The following is a 17,027-nucleotide window of genomic DNA, read 5'->3' on the forward strand; positions in this document are numbered from 1 at the left end:
TGTAGACACGCAATGAGATACAAGCACCCAGTGCTACCAGCTCCTTTTGCAAAACCTACAACTCAAAGCAAAAGCTGCGCGGGCATGCCAAGTACTCACTGAACGGCGCAGAGGCTTCCGGAAGAACCTAGGCACATACAAAAGGTGGACGCTCCATTAAGCAATAACCCCGCAAAGCAGAAAAAATCCAACTAATATGCTGATTTACCAGCTGAGTGAGGTTTTGCAACGCTGCGTGCCTTCAGATGTGTTATATGAGTTTTAATAAAGATTACACCCTCTGCAATCCTTATCAAATTAAAGTTCATGGAAAACTATGCTTGTGGAATTGCGTGTGTGTAATCTATGATATGAGCAGGGCTGATCTTTACAAACAAGTGAAAGACACGGCGGGAAGGGGCAGGCAGGATGACTCAGGGGAGGGGGCGGAGCGGGGCAGAGCGGCATGTGGGTGTGAACAAGCCGGGCCTTTGAAGTGAAGCTAAGCTTCACTTCAAAGGTGTCGGAGGAATGCGGGCGGCTGTGCACGCGCTTTTAAGCTCAATGCACATGCGCATTGAGCTTAAAAGTCACGGGCACTGCAAGGAATCGCCACGATTCCTTGCAAGTTAGATAAAGTCTGGATGAGCCCCTATAGTCTCGCTTGCTCGATGCGCATGCGCATCGACAGGCGAGACCTAAAAAGTAAGGGGGAGAGCGGGCACCCCTGTTGGGTTCCCCTAGTGATAGAAAAGGGGCTTGATAAGTCTCCTTTGACGAGAAGAGATGCAGAAGGATTGCTATACAACAGGCTGATCGCCCTACGAAAACTTTCTCCCACACCAAACTTGGCCAAGGCCTCCGACAGGTACACCCAATTTACCCTGTCGAAAGCCTTGGTTGCGTCCAGTGTTATCGCCGCCAATGGGAGTCTATTAGAAGTTGCTATATCTATGGCACCAATTAAATCAAAGGTCAGTTCATACAATTGTCTACCCTTTAAGAACCCCTTTTGATCTAAATGAAGGATAGATGGTGCGGTGTCGGCCAATCTTGATGATAAAACTGTGGTAAAGATTTTATAATCCACGTTCAGAATGGATATTGGCCTATACGACCCACATTCTTCCTTAGGTTTACCTGGTTTTAAAATGAGGGTAATAGAGGCATTATCCCAAGATGCTGGGGGAGACATTCCTTCTAAAAGTATTCGATTAAACAACTTTGTAAGGAAAGGAGCTATCTCTGAGTCTAAGATCTTGTATAACTCAGCCGGAAGGCCATCGGGTCCCGACGCTTTCCCCTTCTTAGATTTCTTAATAGCAGATATCACCTCACTCTCTGTAATGGGACTATACAAGTATTGGGATTGTTCAAGAGAGAGGGAAGGTAGAGTAATATTGTTCAACCAACTCTTGGCAGACTCAACCGATATCACTTTGTCTTCTTTATATATTACCTGGAAAAATTCCCTAAATGCCTTCCTGATATCCTCGTCTGAGGTGAGCTTGATGTTACCTATTTTAATAGATGCAATGTTGTTCCGGACCTGATCTACTTTGGTCTTCCAAGCCAGCAGTTTACCAGCACCTTCGCTAAATTCGAAGTGGGCCAACTTGCTGGCTTCCCATCTCTGTTGGACCCTCAAACTCAAGGATGATGCCAGACTACCCCTCAAAGTCGCCAATTTGTTATGTAGGGGATCTAATATCGACCTCGAAGATGTACTATTTAGGTTGATTTCATGTTGAACACAAGCCATATCTGATTCTATAGAAGAAATCATTTCGTTACATCTCTTTCTCCGAAAGGCGACTTTGGCAACAACCAACCCTCTCAATGTTGCCTTAAATGAGTCCCAAATAATTCTATCAGAGGCTGTTCCATTATTAGATAGAAAGAAGTTGTGTGTCTCTGTCTTTAGGAACAAAATATCCTCCTCATTAGTGAGTAGGGAACGATCAAAGGACCATACAGTCGAGGTTTTTTTACTACCAAGTCCCATCACCAATTTAACAGCAGAATGATCTGAGAGATGTGACGGGAGATATTCTATTGTTTTAACAGAATCGACCAGTCTTTGAGTCATTAAATTATAGTCAATCCTTGACTTATGGTGATATTTATAATTCCTATAAAAAAAACCCTGTTGGTTTCCTGACCTTTGTCGCCAAACGTCAACGAACCCTTGCTGTCTCATGGCGTGTAATAGAAAGGATCTGGTTTTAGACAAAACCATGGAACGATTATTTGGGGACTTGTCCAAGATGGGGTCCAAGACAATGTTAAAGTCACCGGCTAAAATTATAGGTCCAGAAAAAGAAAGTAACTGCAAAAAAATTGTTTCCAATGTCGAGGGGTCATCCTGATTCGGACCATAATAGCCGACTATTGTAATTGAAATCCCAGCAATAAGAACTGACGCTATAGCCCATCTACCAGAAGAGTCTACGACCTGTGAGATTAGCTTAGCTTTAGCTGCTTTTTTTAAAATAATCGCAACCCCTCTTGTGTGGGATGTTTGTGTGGTAGAGACCATAAAATCAATCCATCTATTCTTTTTAGTTATTACCGACAATTCAGAATGAATAAGATGGGTTTCCTGCAACACCATGACCTGCACATCAGAGTCTTTCAGATATTGCAGAATTCTGCTTGCTCGGGGCTTAGTGCGAAGGCCATTGACGTTCCAGCAAAGGAGACCTATACTACTCATCTCTTAACCGATAGGACAGCATAATTAGTGTTATATCAGAAAGAGATAATTGTGATACTGTTAAATGCTTGTGTCCAGCAATTATATGTAAAATATGTGAGATATGTAAAACATGAGTTACCATTCCAAAAAAACTACTTTACTAGTTATTGAGGACATTTTATATTTTTGCCACCCCTGTGCACTCACCCGCTCAAGGTGAGAGCCCCCCCCCCGTGAAGAACCCTTGCATTATCTAACCGGAACAAAGTCCAGTAGATAGTGCCCCACCGGTTGATCCCCTACAGAAAAGACTAACCGCTAACTATACAGGTAGGTAGACCTAAGTGAGTGAGGAGATTTTTTCTTTTTTAAACAAAAACAATTAAAGCTATAAGGTCTTTGACTAACGATTATTTAGTGCATATATAGTGCATTTAGGTATATGTGCCTCTGCTCATTTATATTCAAAATTAAGAATATGAAAGAATAAACATCAGGACTTACTAAGGCAATTTAGTGAAAAAAGAAAGAAGAAGTTATCTAACATTAAAGCCTACGGTTCTTTTCACCCAAACCCATTGATGGCTCATTACTGGTTATTCGGGTCAACATTAAACATTGAACCTAACAGGCTATTTTACCCAGATCAATTAACAACTCATCTGCTGCTTGCACCGACCTGATGTTATACATCTTATTATTGTGCATTACTTTAAGAGCTGCCGGAAACATCAGCTGAGCTGTTGCGCCCAATCTTCTGAAAGCATCTAGGCGTTTACCAAATTCCCATTGCTTTTCGAGTGTTGTTCGGGACAAGTCTGATCTTATCAAGAAAGTAAAGCCTTTCCCAGACAAAGACTTTTGTTTCAAGGCCATATTCAAGATACGTTCCTTTAAGACGTAAGTGTGGAAATTGACAAAAATCTTTCGCGGTTTAGAACGCTGTGGATTAAGTTTGAAAGGGTCTCTATGTACCCTCTGGATATCAACTGACAGCTCTGCGGTAGTTTGTTCTAATGACAATATTTCCTTCAGTAGTGAGACGATGTATTGTTTTATGTCTGACCCTTCAGAGCCTTTTGGGACATTCAAAATGCGGATATTTCCTCTTCTCGTATTATTTTCAAGGGTCTCCATCCTCTCACTAAGAGCCAGATCTTCCTTTGTAAGTTTGTTGATATCCTGCCTTGCCTGATCCAGATAGACTGAGTGAATGCCAACTGTTTCTTCTAACACTCCAGTTCTTATAGTGAGACCTTCGATTTTATTGTCAAGGGATTCACAATAATTTTTGAACTCTTGTTGATTGGCAGAGGATTCGGCGAATCCCTTCCTTATCTCCACAGTAAGAGCTGAGAACATCTCTAATACAGAGGCTGCCGTCATCGGGGCTTGAGAGGTTAAAGGAGAGACCAGTAGGGAGTTAATATCGGGTTGAACCGAATTTACAGAATCATCCTCAAGTGGGCCCCCAGACGCGCCACCCAAGTCGGTAGAATCTGATTCTTCAGCCTCTTCAGGATAAACTGTAGTAGGAGCTTGAAGTTCGCTCAATTGCTGCATCAATGACGACTGAGACTGAGGTTGACCTGGCTCTCTTCCTGGATCTAGCGATCTTTGCGAGCTAGCTTCTACATCAGAAGTTACATCAGTAGTTACAACCATTTCCATTGTTTGACCAGGGAGTTTTCCAGCTTGATCCGACTCCTCGGATAGCAATGTATCCAATGATATGGCTGGTTTACCAACGGATATGGTATTGCCCTCCGATGTCGACGCCATAACTTGACTGTTTAAGCCTTCAGAAAGATGTAGGATCTGTGGGATGGCTTTAAAATAGGCGCGGAGTGAGGGTGTTAATTTGGAGCCTGCAGGGAGTAGTGCGTTAGCGTCCTTGGTCTTGGTCTTTGCTTTAGTTTTGGCCTTCACGCTTGGGGTTTTGGGCTTGAATTCAGTATTTAAATAAGAAGAAGGTTTCGTCTTGGATGATATATTGGCCACTTCTCCAGTTTCTATCCCCCCTTCTAAGATTCCGACTTTATTTAAATCTGTCTTCTTCTTTTGTCGGTGACCTCGGCCACGTTTAGACCCACTTTTGGGAGTATTAGGTAAGCTGTCGGTGGCGTTAAATGCACCAAAAGTAACTGGAGTATTCTTATCAGGGGGGGCCTGTAAATGTTCCTCAACACTGACAGCATTAATGTCGAAATCAGACAAAATGGGAGTGTTTTCTAGCAGTGCCTGGTCTATAGAGCTAGTATTAGCCAATTCCTGCCCAAGAGACCCCTCCACAGCACAAACAAAAGCGGGAACTTGTGGATATTGGGGCAGTTCGTGAATACCTCCCTTAAAGGCTAAAACCAAACTTAAGTCAGTACCTGTGTCAGTGCGTCTATCAGGCTCTGACTCTGACTCTGTACCCTGGTGGGGAGAAAAAAAGAGATTCCTCAATCTTTTGCCCTTCCTAAGCTCCAGGGCGGCTACGCAAATCCTCAGACTAGATGAAGTGTCCGGTATACTCAAACTCCTCTCAACAGGAGGAGAAGGGGGGGTTAAGGTGCTGCTGAAACCTGGCTGCTGAGCATCAGAAGTGTTTTCAAAACTTCCTCTAACAAAATCCAAGCCACTCTGGCTGCAGCAGACCCCGAAATTCAAAACATCAAAAAAGAACTTACTTGTTGCTGATGAGAGCTCACCGTCCCCCCCGTAACACCCGCTACCTCTGCAGCCGCGCCCGCAGCCGTCCTCGTCGCAGCACTCACTCCGGCCGAGAGCAGGAGAGCATAAAGACAGAGAGAGGACTCCCGCGCTCCACCAGCCGCTTCGCTAGGCAACCACCATCGGTGCGAAAAATGGGAGAACTGGATCTGTTTTGCAAAAATAAGGAGAAATTTTGCTCAAAAACCGCCGCCGCTCATATCACATCCAGGAAACACGCCTCACTCAGGCCCCCATAAACGAGCAGTCTTTAGCGCCTAAGCTGGGGATCAGCACGGAGCACCGCGGCGAGCTAACTTGCCGCCGCCATGTTCTTCCCCCACAAATACAGACTTAAAACATTTATTTTCCTGTCTGCATTTATTTTTAAATGGGGTTAAAAACGGAAATTAGGTTGTATTTTCAGTGATTCTGAATGCTGTCAGTCATGACTGGCAGTCCAATAGCTGGGATAAAAGGGGCTAAAAGAGAAATAAAATCAGCAATGAGACTTAAACAGTAGAAGATGTGAATAAGGTTAATACTTAATGTGCATGTTTTCCTATATGTATTATTTTATCATCTGTGGTTGTTCATAGAATTGAAACCTGTCAGGCATTTACTCACGAGTGTTCATATATCAGTTAAAAAAATGTGGAAATATGCTAGTTTCCGCTTAAGCTTATTCAACAAAACCCAAAATAAATACATATAAAATTAGTCAAAAATAAATATGGAAAATATAGTTGGAAATATCATTAAAAAAATAGTATATAACCGGGAGCCTTACTCATAACAACAGTTATTTCTAGTTCTAACACACCTGGGGCAGATCTATTAATGCTGGTGTCAGCAACTAGATCAGCTCCGTCACCCCTCTGATCATCAACTGGGGCAACTGCATCACCTCTCAGACCTACCAGGAGACCATATCAAACACACATCAGAACAAACGCAAACATTAAGACATACATAGCACCCCTAGAGCGAATAACTAACTTAGCACCTCACACATAGGATCAATCTGGAACAATGCTAAGAGAAACCCACAAATTGAATTGCTCTCTGCTCAGATATGCTGTATAAATACACATTATAAAAGTCACACAATATGTTTTCCTGTGGTTTTCCTTAGCATGCAGAGAACAATGACTATATAGAAAGATTGCTGCAAGGAGACAGTGTCATTATCAAATGTGTTTACCTAATACAAGTAATGTTTCTCCAGAGAACAAGGTGTTTCGAACATTGGCAGAATGTCCATGTCATGATGATTAGCAGAATCTAATGAGTGCCACTGGCAGGAAAAAACATTATGATAACTGTGCAACTGGCGATAGAGGATTGTTACTAGCTCTGTTTGTTTTTTTACTTCATGCCTCAGAATTGAATCTACTCTTACAGGTTGTGGTTGAGGATCCTGAACCCTGTACACCAGACCCACAGACTATTGAGATGGATGTGTGCCTGGATATCTCTGAGCTTGGTAGTTCCTCTTTCCTGTCCATCCCACGGGGTATGGAGTCGATGATGGACATCAGTTCCCTCAGTGGGGTAGGAAGATAAACTTTTCAAACATACCCCATACTCGTCAAATATATGTATATTTTCAATATGTATGCTGTAGATTCACATGCTTTGCAACGCCCTACTAACAAGTGTTGCGTTCGGAAAATTGCAGCTGTTTATTCCGCATAATGTTTATATTGTTTTTGCACGTTCATTGAATGGCTTGTATGCAAATTCCCTAAAACACACAATCCACAGGGACACATGCTCCACCTTAGATATTATTTTTTCACCACCAGGTTCAGAGCTCTTTACCCATGCTGCGTTTAAGTACTACTTAAAGAGGACATAGAAGGCCTCAGAGAGAAGAGGAGTTTTGTAGAATTCAGCAACTGAGTAGCCAAATTATTGATGAGTGGTTGCTTGAGAATATTTCTTTTTGACGACTTGTTATACTTCTAGACCGAGTCAAATGTCGTATGGCCACATAGGGTAGGGTTCATGGAAGATGCACATTTAAATACAACATTTAAGTTTAACCAGCCCTGTAACACACACTTACCCTTGAAAAGAGCTTCACAAGGTTTGTAACATTTTCGTGCTAGGTGATAACTCCACAGGTAAAAAATATTCACCGAAGGAGGTTAGAGATCCAGTCAACCCGTAAAAATAAAGAGTCTCAAGTGTTTGAAGAGGAATGCTCTTGCAATGAGGTTTCAGTTCTATTCACTGATTTCATCATGATCGAATGATAAGAATCCAATATGGATATAAAGTTGTTGCCTTTGAGGAAAGCAGTCACTACTCCATTACTTTCTGTTGAGAAAGCAAGGGTAAATATCAGACATAGGTCATATCATGGCATATATTTCCATAGATCCTCATAAACAGACATCTACTGCACAGGGTGAGCTTAAAAATGAAAAATAACTTTTGAGGGGGCAATTTCAGAAGAGCCAAGGAGCTTTCTTATTAATAAGAAAAGAATAAAAGTAGCATTGGTTCAACCAGCACCGATTATGCAGCCCAAATTATCTTTACTGCCGCTCCAGATAGACAGTGATCTGGAGGAAGAGGAAGAACTTGAACGGGTACAAGAAGAGTATCAGAAACACTCACTAGATAATTTGGGCTGGATACCTATCTAATTAAGACATTACCTCCTGATGAGATCTGTTTTGTCATACTGTTATTCAAAGAGTATCCATTCATAATGGATTCACGATACAGATAGAGGAGGAGGAAGATTGCATTCTTTAAGAAACTTTCACAAGAACTGTGGAAAATATTATTTAACTAATGTTCAAGACCATGGACCTGACTTAGATCTTGGTGGAATCGGTCCCGGAGTTGTTTTTCTATCAGATTTCCCGCCCACCTACTAGGAGGTCCACCCGCTCTATTCAATGTTTGTGGGTCGATGGACTAAAGGCCATCGGAGTGTCGCCGTCTCCGCCAGATTTGTTCACCCGTGTTGACGGCACCATAGGCGAAAGCAATTGTCTGATGAATTACAGCCAGTTTATCAACCGGGCCAATCACGATCTGCCTTTCCGTCAATGCAACTGTGGCAGGGAAACCTCCACACTTGAGTTGGCGGATTGGAATGGATGTAACGCAGAAACTTAGTCTTTCTCTGTTTTACACTTCCTGTTCCGTCATGGACCCGAACGTACAATCCTGCCGCTGTTGCTGATACTTGACTATGATGCAAATCAACCCTGTCTTCCCCAGAAGGTAAGCTGCTTCTTTTAACTTACCTCTTGACTTGACTTGTCTGTTTACATTTTCTCTGAAATTGTGCATTTTGAAATCTCTCCTACAAGCAATAACATACCAATGTGTAATGTATATGTGTAATGTATATGTGTGTAATGGTGACATTAAAGAAATTTAAAGAACAAGCAAACGTAATAAATGTTATGACCCACAAAAACAATTAATAAGAGTTGAAATAAGGGACAAGAAACAAAGGCCAAATAAAAATACACCTGACTTAACTGGCAAGAGTTCTGCTTGAAAATGTTGTGGTGCATTGGAATGCCAAAGGATCATAGTCTGGAATGGAGTGTATTTTATAGTGTGGATGCAGGTGGACACAATAAGCCAAAACACATCAGGTGTGTGATGCTAGCATCCATCCTACAGCCACAGGAATAGACCAATGTTGACTACATCCTGCGCCGGAATAACTCCATTGGCAATCCACCCGTAGGACACCACCAGCACAATTGTAATATCTAAATAGGCTTGGTGCAATCCCGCCACCCTGACGGCGACTATGTAATGTTAGCCAGCAGAGGAATCTGCCCCGTTGACAGCAGTGAACTGTTTATACCACAAAAACACTCTGTTGACGCGGATGGCAATTCACCCAGGGTACACCTAAATACGGCGAGCTGGATTCCATCAGCTTAGCAGAGTACTTGTAAACTCCACCATGGAGGGACGATGAGAGTCCCATCAAGATCTAAATCAGGCCCTCTGTTAAAATGTACAACTGAGAATTTTGAAAACAGATTAGAACACAACACATAGAGTTGGAGGAAATACTAAGCTGCCCCCCAGGACTCAATAAACATTAAAGGAAAGGTGCCATCAGAATTCATGTTAAGGAAAAGGGGCACAAGAGGGCCGGCACTCACAGCTCATTAAAAATGATATACTGACCCTATTGACCTTAGACCACTAGAAAATCAAATAAGATTGCAGTCTGTGATGGAAAGGGTTGGAATGTCACACCACATACTATAGCAATGTGCTGCAATTACATATTAGTTCCTAGTGGCAGGCTGTGTCCTTTGCAAATGCAAATTATTAATATAACACAAATCAAATATGGGACTGGATGCAGAAGGATACAGATTGGCATTGGGGTGGATATGAGCTGGAGAATTGCCAACTTATAGACAGGCTTTGCTCAGAATATATGACAGCCACCAATGGCCACCGGTTCCAAAACATGAAATAACTCCTCCAATACATAGCAGATATTGACAGAAAGAGAGTACAGGAACAAGTACAAGAGGAGAAGGCAATCTCAAATTTAGATATTAGCTGTGCAATTATATGTGGTAGTTTACCTAAAAATGAATGCCAGTGTGCTACTTAAACATTACACTTATTACACTTATTTGATTTTAGCGTTCAGGGCTGAATGGCAATACTACCTTTTCAGTATGATGCTAGCAGGTTAGTCCTTGGGCCAAACGTGGGTCCGATACTAGAAATGATAAAGTTCCTGAGACTGAGTGCCTATTGATGCTCTGCAACAGCATTATAATTTATCATACTATAAATGCATCTAGATATGTGATCCAGCCAAAGGAAAAAACAATCTTTTAAGTTGCATCAGATGTGTCATCAGTACAACAATGCGCTAGGATACTTTTTGAGACAATACAAGGTCAGAGCCAAAAGAACTCAAGCTACATACCATTAAACAGTAACAGAGTGGATTTTCCATCTGATCAGACAAGACCTTGTGAAGACGAAGATGATTGTGTTTTTTCCATCAAATGAGGGAGGAATAACCTTAAATCAGTGGGCACATGCAGCAATCTATCTGTAAGTACTAATGAACTGAGTTTAAACAGTTGCTGCTTAACCATTCGCTAAAGGGAGACAGAACCAACAAGGGTTCGATCTTTTCTAGCCGGAGACACTATAGAAGATATTCTGCAACTTGAACTGGGTGAAGAAGTGTTCTCTGTTTACGTTCTGATTCCCAAAAAGTCACACTGAGGCTGATCCTAGATTTGAGTTTACTGAACGTTAAATACAAAAAATACATGTTAAGATGATGACACTTTAGGAGGTCATCCTCCTACAAGAAGCCATCAATATGACACCATTGCATTTAAAGGATGCATACTTCCACATTCTTATACATATAGTGTATCACCAATACCCAATGTTTGTGGTAAATGGCAAACGTTACTTGTTTAAGGTGCTAACTTTTCTCAAAAGGCAGCTTCATTAATGTTTATCAAATGCTTAGCAGATGTAGCAGTACATTTGCATCATCACTGTTTCATATTAATCATTACCCTGACTAGTGCTTTATTAAGCAGCAGATAACTCAGAAATCCAAACCCACAAAATCAATATTAAGAAATCCGACTTGTTACTATGTCCGATTAAACACATCTTTGGAGGCACTCTCAGTTCAGTAGAGAGAACTGGTGTTTCAGAAATTGATTTCTCTTTACCAGACGGTACCAACTCTGGTAGTAAGGAAACTGATGGAGTGGATAAGAATGGAGGCATCATGTATTTATAAACTTCAAAAATGTACAATTGTACCCCTACAATAGTGCTTGGCAAGCCAGTGGTCTGAAGCGACCGGGCCGGGGAGAGTCTAGAATTGTTGTCACACAGAATACCCCACAAATGCCTTTGGTGGAGCAGCACAGTCTGTTCCTGGGAAGACCATAAGCAGACTTTCAGGTGATCCTGATGTCATTGAAGGGAGTGTGGAGGCACACATGCCATACTTCACTAGCTAGAGCAAGTGGACAGAGAAGGATGTCCCACAGCACATCCGTTTACTAAAGCTTACAGAAGTGACTTTAAAACCCAAAGCTTTCCAGAAGGTAGTATATAATAAAGTAATGTTAATGTACAACAGAACAACAATATATTGCATTCAGAAATAGAGAAAAACACGCTGGGCCCGATTCACAAAGGTAAATTGAGACGAAAGTTTAACTTTACGACTTTCAGTATTAACAAAAGGCATTTACGAGTAGTAAAATTAGACTTTTGTCTCAGTTTAACTTAAGTTTGCACTCAGTTAGACTTAACACCAAAACTTAAGTTAAACTGAGACAAAAGTCTAACTTTACTACTCGCAAATGCCCTTTGTGAGTACCGAAAGGGATAAAGTTAGACTTTCATCTCAGTTTACCTTTGTGCCTCGGCTCCTCTATATTCAGTTGTCCAGGAAGGCATACAAATTTGACATTAAGAACACAGATATAACACAGTTATGTTCACCTATTGGCAGAAACACCTGACCAGGGATAGTGATTTGGCAGACCTATTGAGTAGAAATCATGTGCAAACACACAAATGGTATCAAGACGAGTATTCTCAACCAATTTTTTTACATAGAAGGGACCCCACAAATAGATCTGTAAACAACAAAAAACAAGAGAAAATACCAACCTCATGTTATTAGGAATCTACATCACCAATAAGTAGGGTCTGGACATGGTTAGACTAGTCAGAGTCATCTTCATATGCATTTCCCTTTCTACATCTTCTTCCATGTTTCATATGGAAGTTGTGCCATGCGAGGCTCCTATGGCAAGGGTTTTCATGGCTAAAACCTGGGGCAATCAGCTATGGTTATGGTTTTGTCTTCTGACTTAATAAACACTACACACATTTTGCTGCAAAACACAAAATCTCTTACATAAAAAAATACAGTTGTTAAACTTAGCATCTGAGATCTTAGAATGTGGTCATTTGCAGCTTCTAGAAGAATGTTTCAAAGTTCTAAAAAAAAGCCAAGTGTTCAATACTGAAGCCTACTATGGACTTACTTACTTATACCTACTACCCCTCCTGGAGTAAAGGCCATCAACCAGAACTCCCCAGCCATATCTGCCCTGCCCTACTCTGGAACAAAGTGGGAACATTCTACTAGTTACTGTCTCTCCATGTATGTTGATGCCCAGTAGGCTTGTGTACAAGAACTGATTACATATTTGTTAATGTTACAAATGTCAGGCTTTATTTACATGTTAGTATGAATTCATTTATCAGGTATCATACCATGTTTACAGATCATTCATCCATGTTTAGGATACCTGTTACAATGACCTTTTGGAAGTTTGTATGAGAACTATTCCACCAAGAATGCTTCCAACGCCAACTTGGGATTTAAATATTGTACTTTCTAAGCTTACAGGGCCACCCTTTGAACCAAACTTGCCCAGCATTTTAGAAGAATTGTCAACTGCACCCACAGGTTCTGCAGTTGCAGGTCTGAGACAAGTTTCCAGGGCTACTTCATGTGGGTGGCACAACCAGTGCTGCAGGCCCCCTTGTAGCATTTGATTTATAGGCCCTGGGCACACATAGTGCACTTTACCAGGGACTTACCAGTAAATCAAATATGCCAATCATGGATAACCAATTTACACAGGGAGCATATGCACTTTGGCACTGATCAGCAGTGGCAAAGTGCCCGGAGTATCTAAACCAGCAAAACGAAACCCAGCACACAATCAGAAATACAGGCGGTAGAGCCAAAAAGGCAGGGAATCCACACCAAGGACGCCAGGTCTAAGACTCCTTTTTCAGATAGGCTTGAACATTTCTATGTTTCATTGTGTGATCCCGGTTTTTGATATCCATCTTGTTGACTCATGTGTACAAGAACTTCTTTATTTTGTGTTTTTTTTATGCTCTTCCTTCATTAATTGTTGTGTGTTTTGGTTCTGGTGGTTGTTGCTGTCATGGATCTGTGGGTTATTAAAGCCTGGGTCTCTGAGTTGGTGCAGCGGTTCTGATGATCAGTCTCCTGACTTGATGTGTAATTTATATTCTCATACTTTTGGGTACTGTATACCAAATCACATTTTGAACATTCCTTTTCAGGGGTCTTTTCTCAGCAGGAAACGCATCTGCAGCCCCGACAATACCATCAACCTGGACAATGAAAGGTAATCATAGTCTGAAGGAGGACAACGTGAATGCTAGAATTGTGGGCACACATACCTATGGGGTATATGTACACTCTAACAGATGCATTAGACTGATACTCAAATTAACCAATCACAAAATAGGCATTGTTTAAAAAATGAGCACAAATTTGTTACTATTGCCTAAAAACATCTTATCGCCATGCCTGAGATTCTCTAGAGAAAATATTACCTTTTAGGTCTGTTAATTATGAATCTATTGGTCTTTTTGATTAGCTAATTGAAGTTTATTGGCAGGTACAGGCAGAGGTTTTGTTGTGGGCCACAGTAGGAAAATGGCATGAAGTATTGCATGTTAGAAATGGGGTGAGCTGGCTGATAGTGTGGAGACTGGTTTGTTTGATCTGCTAAAGATTAAGACTAAATTCTTTCAGATGCTATTTTCACTGAGCCATAAAATAATAGAATGTAATTACAGTAATATCTAAGCTCCCCCAGTTATCCCTGTTGCTTTCAATTCCCACATAAAGAGGAAGTGTTGGCAAGTATGGTCTGGTAGTAGCTGCCAACATTGCTCGACCTTGTACAAAGTTGTCATTCTTTCATTTTCTTGACACGTGCATCTCTACAGCTACGTGAAGCAATGGCCCTCCTGCGACAGTATGTTTGACATCCCTGATCTCCTGAACTCTGACCCCCTCCTCACTCGAAGCCGGATCCTGAAGAGAAAAAAGGCCTTGTTGACCTTGGGGATTGAGTATCCATCCAGCTCAGACGATGATCCCATGTCCTTCTCTGACAGCAGTAGGAAGTCGAGCTGCGATCATCTCTCTCTATCAGGTACAGAATTGCTCTGGGTTTCGGGATGTTGAGTATTGGCAGAGGTTTACAACACTCTTTCCTCTAATAAATTACACGGTACGTAATGGAAAAAGGAAGATGAAGTTGAACAATACCCTGGGTAGCTTGAGAAACAGTGTTTAGGAAAGTGAATGCAGAAAGAAAGGTGTTTCAGAATGTGAATGCATCAGCCAAGTTTAGGACAACATAGAGCACAAGAGCACCCTGAGAACTGGATCATGATGATATAAACGTGAGTTGGAATTATTGGGTAAAGAGCTGGATTGCAGCATGGTGTTGGTGTTACATTTGTATATCAACTTCCTTTCATATTATGTATCATTTGTTGTTTTGCATGGGTCAGTGAACATGCTTTCAGCCTCTGAGTTAAAGAACTGGGTCTGTGTTTTGTGATCCTGGGTGAAAGAATTATGTTAAGGATTTGAAGTTGCTTTCTGATCGATGCTTGGTGTAAGAACTGTATCGCACAGAGAAGTGAATTTACTTTGGGATCCTGGCTGAAGATGACGAAAGAAGATGTGAACGTACTACGGGATCTCAGCAATGGAAATGGTCCTACAAGTGCATGTGAACATGCATTCAGATTCTGTGAGCATCAATGGATTTTTCCGTGACAAAGACATTGATGTGTATCAGGATCAGGAAAAGAAGGCAGTCTGGTGTTCACAGTGGGAGTAGCAATTTAGCCTTTCATTTTGATGTATTTTGTTGTGGATATCTAACTACATTTTTATAACTACAAAATTTACTGGTAATGAAAATAAGTTGTCATACAACTTAAGCTGAACGTCTTGTAGGGACTTCAAGTTATACTGTGTCTAAGCATAGTCCACTTTATTTATTTAAAAAATGTTAGTGGGCTAAATGGTCATGAGTACTGCAAGGGTACACATAAGACTATGAAGAGCACAGCTATAAATAGTCAAAGACAGGACATTTTTAGATTTGTATTTTATAACCATAAGCATTGCATGTATACAAGCACTATCCGAAACAAACTTAAATAAACGATCCTGTATGATGGTAAAATGGGAGGAAACCAAGAAATAAGGAAAAAGCTAGCGGTACAAATCTAAACTTTATTGGTATCACATTATTATTTCTGTAAATGATTCAAAATCACACATAGGGGCCAATTACAATGACGGTCGGAAAGGCTCCGAATGGGATTCGGGTTGGCCAAATCCGATTCTGAACCCATCTTTCTGACCGATTCGAAAAGCTTTCCGACAGACAGACTGAGATAGTTGGAAAGCGTTCAGACTTTTCGACTCAGTTCCAAATGGCATTCGGAGGAACCGTGTCATTCGGAGCAGACTCGTACAGGTCTCAATCAATCAATCAAAGCATTTATATAGCGCACTACTCACCCGGAGGGTCTCAAGGTGCTGGGGGGAGGGGGTCCGCTACTGCTCGAACAGCCAGGTCTTGAGCTGCTTCCTGAAGGCGAGGTGGTCTTGGGTCAGGCGGAGGTGGGTCCGAAGGGAGTTCCAAGTCTTGGCGGCCAGGTAGGAGAAGGACCTTCCTCCTGTGGTGGCTCTTCGGATGCGGGGGACGGCGGCGAGGGCGTGGCTGGTCGATCGAAGCTGGCGTTTGGGGGCGTAGAAGTTGAGGCGGCTGTTGAGGTATCCTGGGCCTTGGTTGTGTAGGGCTTTGTGTGCGTGGGTGAGGAGCCGGAAGGTGATTCTCTTGTTGACCGGGAGCCAGTGCAGGTCTCTCAGGTGTCCGGAGATGTGGCTGCGGCGGGGGATGTCCAGGATGAGTCGTGCTGAGGTGTTCTGGATCCGCTGGAGTCTCTTCTGGAGTTTGGCGGTGGTTCCGGCGTAGAGGGAGTTGCCGTAATCCAGACGGCTGGTGACGAGGGCCTGGGTGACCGTCTTCCTGGTCTCGGAGGGGATCCATCGGAAGATCTTGCGTAGCATGCGCAGGATGTTGAAGCATGACGAGGAGACGGCGTTGACTTGTCTGGTCATGGAGAGGGAGGAGTCCAGGATGAAGCCCAGGTTGCGTGCGTGGTCTGTTGGTTTGGGTGCGCTGCCCAGGGCGGGGGGCCACCAGGAGTCGTCCCAGGCGGAGGGTGAGGATCCTAGGATGAGGACTTCCGTCTTGTCCGAGTTCAGTTTCAGGCGGCTGTTCGACATCCATTTGGCTACGTCTGTCATCCCTTCGTGCAGGTTGGCTCTGGCGGTGGTGGGGTCGTTGGTGAGGGAGAGGATCAGCTGGGTGTCGTCGGCGTAGGAGATGATGTTGAGGTTGTGCTGGCGTGCGATGGCTGCGAGGGGGCTCATGTAGACGTTGAAGAGTGTTGGGCTGAGCGAGGAGCCTTGAGGAACGCCGCAGATGACTTCGGTGGCCTCCGATCTGAACGGGGGGAGGCGGACTCTGTGTCCTTCCGGCGAGGAAGGAGATGATCCACTCCAGTGCCTTCTCCTGGATTCCGACGTTGCTGAGGCACTGTACTAGGGTACAGTGGCAGACAGTGTCGAAGGCCGCGGAGAGGTCCAGGAGGATGAGGGCCGCTGTTTCTCCGTTGTCGAGCAGGGCTCCGATGTCATCGGTAGCTGCGATCAGGGCGGTCTCGGTGCTGTGGTTGGGCCGGAAGCCAGACTGCAAGAGGTCGAGGGAACCGT

The 17,027-nt window shown here is 42.8% G+C and overlaps 1 protein-coding gene across 1 annotated transcript in view; it reads left to right on the forward strand.

The window, feature by feature from the left end:
- The window catches only part of LOC144769444 (polycystin-1-like), a 640,821-nt gene that overhangs the window by 444,322 nt on the left and 179,472 nt on the right, over positions 1–17,027 (forward strand). Inside the window, exons 38-40 of the mRNA XM_078653538.1 lie at positions 6,779–6,928; positions 13,493–13,557; positions 14,168–14,376. Of these exons, the coding sequence (XP_078509664.1) occupies positions 6,779–6,928; positions 13,493–13,557; positions 14,168–14,376 (424 nt within the window). The remainder of the gene's footprint in view (positions 1–6,778; positions 6,929–13,492; positions 13,558–14,167; positions 14,377–17,027) is intronic.

This window comes from Lissotriton helveticus, chromosome 7 (assembly GCF_964261635.1).
Source record: "Lissotriton helveticus chromosome 7, aLisHel1.1, whole genome shotgun sequence".
In the NCBI taxonomy this organism is placed as follows: Eukaryota; Metazoa; Chordata; class Amphibia; order Caudata; family Salamandridae; genus Lissotriton; species Lissotriton helveticus.